The sequence below is a fragment of the Chamaea fasciata genome, unplaced genomic scaffold (assembly GCF_029207755.1).
Source record: "Chamaea fasciata isolate MVZ Bird 193981 ecotype frontalis unplaced genomic scaffold, bChaFas1.0.hap1 SCAF_28, whole genome shotgun sequence".
In the NCBI taxonomy this organism is placed as follows: domain Eukaryota; kingdom Metazoa; phylum Chordata; class Aves; order Passeriformes; family Sylviidae; genus Chamaea; species Chamaea fasciata.
This window is the reverse complement of record NW_027094113.1, coordinates 4,852,646-4,861,975: the sequence shown is the minus strand read 5'-3', so window position 1 is coordinate 4,861,975 and position 9,330 is coordinate 4,852,646. Positions and strand designations below refer to the sequence as shown.

Sequence of the window (9,330 nt, the reverse complement as noted above, 5' to 3'; positions counted from 1 at the left end):
CCCCGCACCGGGCCCGGTGAGCCCCGCAGCGCGCCCGGTAAGCCCCGCAGCGCGCCCGGTGAGCTTCACACTGCGCCCGATGAGCCCCGCACCGCGCCCGGTGAGCCCCGCAGCGGGCCCGGTGAGCTTCACACTGCGCCCGGTGAGCTCCGCACCGCGCCCGGTGAGCGCCGCACCGCGCCCGGTGAGCCCCGCACCGCGCCCGGTGAGCTCCGCACCGCGCCCGGTGAGCGCCGCACCGCGCCCGGTGAGCTTCACACTGCGCCCGGTGAGCCCCGCAGCGGGCCCGGTGAGCGCCGCACCGCGCCCGGTGAGCCCCACAGCGGGCCCGGTGAGCCCCGCACCGTGCCCGGTGAGCCCCGCAGCGGGCCCGGTGAGCGCCGCACCGCGCCCGGTGAGCCCCGCAGCGGGCCCGGTGAGCCCCGGGGCTGCCCGGCCCCGCCCGGGCTGCGGGAGGCGCCTGCTCCGAGTCGAGGGGCCCCGGGCCCTCCTCACCCGCTGAGCTTCAGGAGGCTGAAGATCTGCTCCAGGACGTGGGTGAAGCTCTGGTCTTTGGGGGTGCGGGAGGCCAGGGAGCCCTGGGGGGGGAGGTGGTGTTAATTAACCCCAGTTAATTCCCAGTGCCCCACCAAAGCCCCCTCCCCTGCCAGCCCTTCCCACCTTCAGCTTGTCCAGGTAGGTCTGATCCTGACTCCACAGCTCCTGGAACTTCACCAGGTCGGGGGCCCCCTTGTAGAACTCCACCAGCAGCGTCTGGGGGGCGGGGGGACAGAGGGGCTGCAGGTCCTGGGGGTGCCCCAAAGCCACGCAGGGGGACCCCACACCTGCGGCATCGAGGGGGGCTGGAGAAGGGCCTGTCACCACCCCCAGGGCTAAGGGCAGGATGGGCACAGGTGGTGGGGCCCCAGCCTGCCCCCCGGGGGCTCGGGGGGGTCCTGGGGGCCCCCACCCCTCTCTCACCATCTCCTGCACGACGTCGTTGGTGAGGAATCCGTCCTGGATGTAGGTGACCTCCACATCCATGGGGATCCCGTAGTCGTTGGGCCGTTGCTGGAGGACGGGGGAGCCAGGCAGGGGTCACCCCACAGCTCCGGCACCTGACACCGCCCTGGGGGCACCCGAGGGCGCTGGGTGGGGGGGGACCCCACCCCAAATTCTCCCCCCGCTTACCTCCGGCGGCGGCATCACCCAGAAGGGCGCGATTTTGGACTCCACGCCGGGGTTGCCGTGGTAGAAGGGCCCTGTGGGGACAGAGGGGGCTGGCACGGGGAGGGGGGGACAGCAGCCCCAGCCCCCGGGGAGCCCCGGCACGTACCGCAGATGAGCCCCAGGCAGGGCTGGAAGCCGTTGCCGCTGCCCTGCAGCTTGAGCTGATAATCCATCTGCGCGTCGATGTCGTGCAGCGACGGCAGCGCGGGCCCGAAGGGGTGGCTGTGGTACCACCCCACCAGCGACAGCCCCCGCAGGAACAGGCTCTGGCAGATCTGGGGAGGGGGGCACAAACCGTGGCTCCAGCCCCTCCTGAGCCCCCCGCCCGCTCCCCAGCCCGCAGCGGCCCCTCACCTCCTCCTCCACGGCGCCCGCGGCTTCGGCGTCACCCAGGCGGGTCCGGCACGGGAAGGCTCGAAGCACCGTCAGCACTGCGGGGACACGGCGCTGGGTGACACCCCCGGGCCACGGCAGAGCCGCCCCCAGCCCCCCAAACCCCACCTACGCTGGGTGTTGGTGTCCCACCGTCCCCCCAGGTACCCCACCACTTCGCTCCGCGTCAGGTGGCTGTGGAAATCCTGCAGGAAAAGGTTAAAAAACACAACGGTTTAGCGCCAAAACCACGGCACGGGGGACGGCCCGCTGGCTGCAGGTGTCCCCAGAGCCACCAGCCACGTCCTAGCCTGGGGAGGGCCCGCACCAGGAGCAGGAGGACGTTGCTGGAGATGGCCACGTTGAAGGGCTGGAATTTGTTGATGGCGGCGAAGGACGTCACCTCCACCAGGGTCTGCGGGTTCCTGGAAGAGCCACAGCCCCGCTGCCACCGCTGTCCCCGCGGCCCCCGGCCCCGCCGCGCCCCGGGGTCCCCGCGTCCCCTACCTGGCCGAGTCGCGGGTGCCCAGGGTGCAGTAGCGGACGGGCACCCGGGGTTTCACCTCCAGCCTTTTCCCCGCCGCGCCGGGATCTGCCGAGGACAAGGTCCCGTCACCGCGGCCGGGCTGCCCGGGACCCCCGGCGACCCTCACGCAGCTCACCCGTCCCCGCCGGCTCCGCCGGGCTCTTGCCCTGCTGCTTCTTGCTCCTCTCCTCCGGCTTTTTGGGAGCCGCCGGCTCCGGCAGCGGCACCCGACCCTCCCTCGGCGCCTCCTCCTCCTCCTCCTCGGGCAGCTCCTCCTCCTCGCCCTCGCTGGCCAAGCTCTGCGGGCACACGGGGCTGGCACCCGGCTCGCCCCCCGGCCCGGGGGGGCCCGGGGGAGGCGGCCCCGCTCCCACCTCCTCGGGGGGCGGCACGTTGGGCTGGTGCTGGCGCAGCCAGGCCGCCTTGTACTGGTCCAGCTTCTGGCCCTTGTAGCGCACGGACGCCCAGCCGCAGCCCGACTTCTTGGCCGGGTTCACCAGGCGCTTGCAGTGCGTGGCCCAGGCGCTCGGGGAGTTGAACACCTGCCCCGTCTCCTGCCACGTGATCGTTCCGTCCGAGCCCAGGTCCCCCACGAACTTCTTGCCCTGGGGACAGTGGCGGCATCACGGTCCCCGTGTCCCCATCACTTCTCCCGCAGCCCCGGCGCTGCCCCACGTTCGCCATCAGTGTCCCTTGTCCTCATCCCGCATCCCCTGTCTTCAGCCTGTGCCCTGTTCCCCGTCCCTTTCCCTGTCCCTTGGCTCCTGCCCCATCTCTGTGTCCTGCCCCATCTCTGGTTCTTGTCCCCATCCCTCTCCCATGTCCCCATCCCTATTCCCTGTCCCCATCTCCTCTCCCCTGTCCCTGTGCCATGTCCCCTGTCCCTGTGCCGTGTCTCTGACTCTGTGCCCTGTCCCCTGTCCCCGTGGCGTGTCCCCAGGCTCACCAGGTAGTAGATGGACAGGACGCCTCTGCCCGGCTCCAGGAGCCCGTCCCGGAGCAGGACCCTCAGGGTGATTCCCCGGCGGGTCAGAACCGCCCCCCGGGCCCCGCCCGCCGCCTTCGCGCCGCTCCCGACCTCGGGCTCGGCCTCGTCCAGCCCCGGCTCCAGCTCGTCCTCGTCCTCCTCCAGACACTCGTCCCCGCCGGGGGAGGCGGCCGCCAGCGCTGCGGGGGGACACAGAGTGACAGCACCCCTGGGTGTCACGATACCGTGTGACAGCACCCCTGGGCGTGACAATACAGGAACGTGTCCTGCGGGCACGGGGACACGGCTGGTGGGCACAGGAACGGGCTGAGGGACGTGGGGACGTGGGGACACAGCCGAGGGACACGGCTGGGGAACCCGAGCACACGGGGACACGGTTGGGGGACACGGGGACACGGTCGGGGGACTGAGACTCCCCTGGGCCAGCAGGTCCCCTGAGCCCAGAGGGCCGCGGGGGAGCCGGGGGGGACACACGACAGGTCCCCGGGGGGGGGACACACGACAGGTCCCCGGGGGGACACATGACAGGTCCCGGGGGGGAGGGCTGTCCCCGCCCCGCCCCCGCTCCGCTCCTGCCCCAGGGCTGTCCCGGGCTGTCCCGGGCTGTCCCCACCGAGGTCCCGCGGGCTCGGGCAGGTGCACGCGCGTGCCCGGGGGGTGTCCGGGGGGGGCCGTGACCGGTGCGTGTCCCCGGCCGGGGCGCGTGTCCGGTTCCCGGCGCGCTCCCGGCGCGTGTCCGGTACCGCCCGCCCGGTGCGTGCCCGGTGTGCGCGTGCCCAGTACGTGCTCGGTGCCCGGTGCGCGGCCGGTTCCCGGTTCCCGGTGCCCTGCTCCCCGTTCCCGGTTCCCGGCTCCCGGAGCCGGAGCGCCCCCGCCCCCGGTACCTGCCATGCTCCGCTCCCGCCGCTCCCGCCGCTCCCGCCTCCCCCCGGTGCGCGCGGCGGCGGCGGCGGCGACACGTGATGGGGGCGGCCCCGGGCGCCCCGCCCCGCCCGGGGGGGTGAGGGGACACCGGCACCGGGGGGGGGGACACGGCCCCGCACCTGCCGCACCGGCCGGGGGGGGGACACCGGGACTGAGCACCGGGACACGGACCCCCCGCCCGCCGGGACCCCCGCCCGCCGCCCCGAGCCCCGGGGAGGGAACGGGGGCCACCGGGGAGGGAACGGGAGCCGGCCGGGGCCGCAGCCCCGCACCTGCTGCGTGCGGAGGGAGGGAGGGACACGGGGCTGAGCCCCGCACCGGGGATTCCCCGGGACACCCGCCCACCGCCCTTCGCCCCGGCCCGGCCCGGAACTGCGGGAACTGCGGCGGGGCCGGGGATGGAGCGGCCGGTGCCGCTGCCCCGGGGGACACGGGCCCGGGCCCGGCACTACTACGAGGGCTTCGTGGACAAACGGGGTCCGCGGGATCAGGTGGGGAACACGGCTGGCACCGGCACCGGCACGAGTCACCGGGACTCCCCGGGACCGAGCGCCAAGAGCGACTCTCGGGTACCCTGGGCCAACTCCCGGGACCGCTCCCGGCCCTCGCAGGCGCTGTCCCCTCCGGGACCGAGCCCCCGTGTCCCCTCCGCCGCCCGGGGCCACCGGCTGTGCTCCCCGCGGAGCCCGGTGCCGGTTCCCTGTTCCCGGGGCCGGCTCCCGGTTCTCGGTTCCCGGTTCCTGGTGTCTGATTCCCGGTTCCCGGTGCCGGGTCCCGGTTCCCTGTTCCCGGAGCCGTTTCCCGGTGCCCGGGCCGGTTCCCGGTGCCCGGGCCGGTTCCCGGTGCTGTTTCCCTGTTCCTGGTACCGGTGCCAATGCCGGTTCCCGGTTCTCAGTGCGGGGCTGAGCCCGTCCCTCCCCGCAGGGCTACCGGAGGGTCTGGGCCGGCCTGCGGGGGCTCAGACTCGCCTTCTACGGGGGGCCCCAGGACGCCGAGGTACCGGAACTCCCGCGGGCAGGACCCCGGGGCTGGAGCCCCGCGGGGGTTGTCCAGGCCGGGACCCCTGCGGGACCCCCGAGGCTGGAGATGCCCTCGGGCCGAGAGCCCTCGGGGTGGGCACCCCCGGGTGGGACCCCCGTGTCCGGGAGCCCTCGGGGTGGGCACCCCCGGGTGGGACCCCCGTGTCCGGGAGCCCTCGGGGTGGGCACCCCCGGGTGGGACCCCCGTGTCCGGGAGCCCTCGGGGTGGGATCCCCAGGGTCACCTTTGGGTGGGACTGGGGGGGCTCCCCCAGGCCGGGCCCTCCGGGATCTGCTGGGGCTGGGACCCCCAGGATTGGGCCCCCCCTGTCTGGGCCCCCGGGGCGGGATCCCCTCAGGGTGGGACCCCTGTGCGCCCTCCCTGAGCTGGGACCCCTTTGGTGAACCCCCCCCCAGGATTGGAGACCCCTCCCCAAAGCCCCCCCTGGGTGAGGACCCCCGAGGACGGGACCTTCGGGTGACACTGGGGGGTCCCGGGGCTGAGGCCTGACGTGCTCGTGTCCCCGGGCCGGGGGTCTCACCCTTGGGTGCCCCCAGCCCCTGGAGGTGCTGGACCTGGGCGAGCTGGAGGCCGTGCAGGCCGAGGGCTGCGCTCTCGTCCTCAGGCTGAGGGGACAGGAGGTGACAATGAAGGTGAGGGGCTGCCCCGGGGGGGGCAGTGGGGGGCTGGGGGTACCCGGGGGGCAATGGGGGCACCTGGGGGGGCGGGGGGTACGGAGGGGACAGGATTTCAGCACTGCGGGGACAAGGGGACCGGGTTTGGGGACTGCAGGGGGCGTGAGGGGAGGATTCAGGGATACAGGGGGGACGGGATTTTGGGTCTGGGGGCTCTGCAGGGCAGGGACGGGATTTTGGGACTGGGGGCTCTGCAGGGCAGGGACGGGATTTTGGGACTGGGGGCTCTGCAGGGCAGGGACGGGATTTTGGGACTGGGGGCTCTGCAGGGCAGGGACGGGATTTTGGGTCTGGGGGTCTGCAGGGCAGGGACGGGATTTTGGGTCTGGGGGTCTGCAGGGCAAGGGCGGGATTTTGGGACTGGGGGGTCTGCAGGGCAGGGACGGGATTTTGGGTCTGGGGGTCTGCAGGGCAGGGACGGGATTTTGGGACTGGGGGTCTGCAGGGCAGGGACGGGATTTTGGGACTGGGGGTCTGCAGGGCAGGGACGGGATTTTGGGACTGGGGGTCTGCAGGGCAGAGGGGGAAGGATTTGGGGGCACAGGGGATGCAGAGGGATGGAAGGGGCTATGGGATTCGGGGCCAGGCTTAGGGGGCTGCGGAGGCCTGCGGGGGGGCACAAGGGACAGAGGACAGGCCACCCTCATGTCCCCGTGTCCCCTGGCAGGTGGAGAGCTGGGAGACGCAGGAGATGTGGCGGGGATTCATCCTGACCATGGCCAAGGTGGGCGCGGGGCTCCGCGCGGGGGTCCAGGGGTGACAGGGACCCCTCCGTGCCACCGCCCCGTGTCCCTCCCGGCAGATGAAGCTGCCCCGGGACCTGGAGCTGCTGCCCGGACACATCTTCCAGCTCCTGGAGGCGCTGCGGGAGGAGCGCGGGGACAGCCCCGTGTCACCGGGGACACCTGTGTCACCTGCCAGCCCCGTGTCCCCGGGGACACCTGTGACACCTGTGTCACCTGCCAGCCCCGTGTCCCCGGTGACACCCGTGTCGCAGGTGACACCCGTGTCCCCGGCCCCCCCGGCGTCCCCCGCCCCCCCTGAGCCGTGAGTCGGGGGTCTCGGGGGCTGGGGGTGTCCCCGTCCTCCCTGGGGACCAGCTGGGGGCGGCCCGGTGTGGCCGGCGGTGACACCGCGGGGGTCCCCAGGGTCCCCAGGTGCTTTTTCGAGGTGACGCGTCCCGAGGCCGAGCGGCTGCTGGAGCGGAGCGCGGGCAGGGGGAACCTCCTGCTGCGGCCCGGGGGGCACGGCCCGGGGGTCTCGGTCACCACGCGCCAGGAGCTGCGCGGGTGCGGGCCTGGGGACAGCGGGGGGACACCGGGGGAGGGCTGGCCCCAAGGGCAGGGTGGCCCCAAAGGGGGGGGGTGTCCCCAAAGAGGGGAGCGGTGTCCCCAAACGGGAGGGCTGTCCCCAAAGTGGGGGTGTCCCCAAAGGGGGGGGTAGCCCCAAAGGGGGGGGTGGCCCCAAAGGGGGGGTTGGCCCCAAAGGGGGGGGTGTCCCCAAAGGGGGGGGTGTCCCCAAAGGAGCGGGGTATCCCCAAGGGGCGGGATGTCCCCAAAAGGGAGGGGTGTCCCCAAAGGGGGGGTGTCCCCAAAGGGGAGGGGCTCTGTGCAATGGGTGGCTCAGGGTGAGGGTCCCCATGGGCTGGGGGGTGAGGGGTGACCCCCTGGGGGGGTCCCCGTTCTGTGGGTGTCCCCCGGGGGGGGTCCCCAGCCCTGAGGGAGCCCCCCCGCAGGACCCCCGTGCTGAGGCACTACAGGGTGATGAGGGAGGCCCAGGGCTACGTCATCGACATGGACACTCCGGTGAGTGACACGGGGACAGGGCAGGGCTGGCTCTGGCGACAGCGACCCCAACCCCGGGCACCCCCCTGATCCCCGGGTGGGACCCCTGGGGTCACCTGAGGGACTGGCACCGTGTGGGGTGTGACAGCCCAAGGCTGGGCACCCCCAGAGGACACCCACGGGTGGCACCAAGGGGCTGGGGGTCCCAAAGGGCTGCGGCTCAAGGGACTGGGACCCCCCAGAAGGGACAGGGAGCCCCTCAGGTTTGGGACCCCCAAAAAGGGACAGGGAGCCCCTCAGGTTTGGGATCCCCAAAAAGGGACAGGGAGCCCCTCAGGTTTGGGACCCCCAAAAAGGGACAGGGAGCCCCTCAGGTTTGGGACCCCCAAAAAGGGACAGGGAGCCCCTCAGGTTTGGGACCCCCAAAGTGCAGCCAAGGGGGTGGGACCCCCCAGCCAGGGCCTGGAGCGGTGGGCAGGGAACCCCAGTGACATTACTCTGGTGTCCCCGGGGGTCCCAGTGACACTCTGGTGTCCCCGGGGGTCCCCAGTGACTCTCTGGTGTCCCCGGGGGTCCCAGTGACTCTCTGGTGTCCCCGGGGGTCCCCAGTGACTCTGTGGTGTCCCCGGGGGTCCCAGTGACACTCCGGTGTCCCCGGGGGTCCCAGTGACACTCTGGTGTCCCCAGCACCGCTGCCCGTCGCTGGCTGACGTGGTGCAGTTCTTCGTGAGGAGGAGCCGGGGCAGCCTTCACCCCCTGGAGCCCGAGTACAGCTCCTGCCTGGGTGGGCACGGGGGGCCGGGGGGCTCGGAGGGGTCTGGGGGGGCTCGGAGGGGTCTGGGGGGGCCAGAGGGGTCTGGGGGGGCTCAGAGGGGTCTGGGGGGCCCGGAGGAGTCTGGGGGGCTCGGAGGGGTCTGGGGGTTCAGAGGGGTCTGGGGGGGCCAGAGGGGTCTGGGGGGGCTCGGAGGAGTCTGGGGGGCTCGGAGGGGTCTGGGGGGCTCGGAGGGGTCTGGGGGGGCTCAGAGGGGTCTGGGGGGCTCGGAGGGGTCTGGGGGTTCAGAGGGGTCTGGGGGGGCCAGAGGGGTCTGGGGGGGCTCGGAGGGGTCTGGGGGGGCCAGAGGGGTCTGGGGGGCTCAGAGGGGTCTGGGGGGGCCAGAGGGGTCTGGGGGGGCTCAGAGGGGTCTGGGGGGGCCAGAGGGGTCTGGGGGCTCAGAGGGGTCTGGGGGGGCCAGAGGGGTCTGGGGGCTCAGAGGGGTCTGGGGGGCTCGGAGGGGTCTGGGGGGGCTCGGAGGGGTCTGGGGGTGCCGGGTGACCCCCCGTTCTCCCCAGAGTTGGTGCCCATGGAGCGGGGCCCCCCCCCGGCTGCCGCCGTGCCCCGGCCGGCCCCCAGGAGGGGCAGAGGCCCCCCCAGCCGGGGGGGGGGTCCCCAGGAGCTGATCTACATGAACGACCCCGGTGAGGGCCCCGCCCTGAGCCCCCCCGGGCCGCTGTCACCCCCCAAGTGACGGGGACACCACGGGGAGGGGAGGGGGCAGCATGGGGACACTGGGCGCTGTCCCCGGCTCGGGGGGCAATGGGGGGTCCTCGGGGGGGCAATGGGGGGTCCTGGGGGGCAATGGGGGGTCCCGGGGGGGCAGGTGAGGGGGGGCTCTCTGCCAGGCCCTCACAGCCCCCCCCGTGGCACAGAGAGGACCCAGGAGCTGCGCCAGGCTCGCCTCCAGCACTGATGGGGACACCCTGGGGACACCCACCCCGCTGTCCCCCCTTCGTGCCAGCAGGGCCCCCCCGACCCTCAGGGAACGCTGTCCCCAGT

General features: G+C 73.5%; 2 protein-coding genes across 4 annotated transcripts; one reads left to right on the top strand and one right to left on the bottom strand.

Annotated features, from left to right (window-relative positions):
- Positions 1-394: 394 nt before the first annotated feature.
- Positions 395-4,027, bottom strand: MPND (MPN domain containing). 3 transcript variants are annotated; one of them, XM_066205722.1, is made up of 13 exons: positions 3,980-4,027; positions 3,054-3,274; positions 2,482-2,712; positions 2,244-2,406; positions 2,089-2,173; positions 1,910-2,006; positions 1,715-1,787; positions 1,564-1,640; positions 1,316-1,484; positions 1,171-1,241; positions 961-1,050; positions 661-753; positions 395-578 (listed from the first exon to the last, which is right to left on the bottom strand). In XM_066205722.1, exons 1-13 carry the CDS (start codon positions 3,984-3,986, stop codon positions 492-494), a joined length of 1,464 nt encoding a protein of 487 aa, XP_066061819.1. In that variant the 5' UTR covers positions 3,987-4,027; the 3' UTR covers positions 395-491. The 3 variants fall into 3 exon arrangements, 2 of the variants coding, with proteins under 2 accessions (XP_066061819.1, XP_066061817.1); XR_010724029.1 differs by having other exon boundaries at positions 493-578; positions 661-824; XM_066205720.1 differs by having other exon boundaries at positions 2,244-2,712.
- Positions 4,028-4,126: 99 nt separating this feature from the next.
- STAP2 (signal transducing adaptor family member 2) lies at positions 4,127-9,324 on the top strand. The gene is made up of 10 exons (XM_066205754.1): positions 4,127-4,510; positions 4,944-5,015; positions 5,596-5,691; positions 6,401-6,457; positions 6,536-6,780; positions 6,882-7,022; positions 7,469-7,538; positions 8,205-8,301; positions 8,847-8,972; positions 9,204-9,324. Exons 1-10 carry the CDS (start codon positions 4,418-4,420, stop codon positions 9,242-9,244), a joined length of 1,038 nt encoding a protein of 345 aa, XP_066061851.1. The 5' UTR covers positions 4,127-4,417; the 3' UTR covers positions 9,245-9,324.
- The last annotated feature ends 6 nt before the right edge of the window (positions 9,325-9,330 follow it).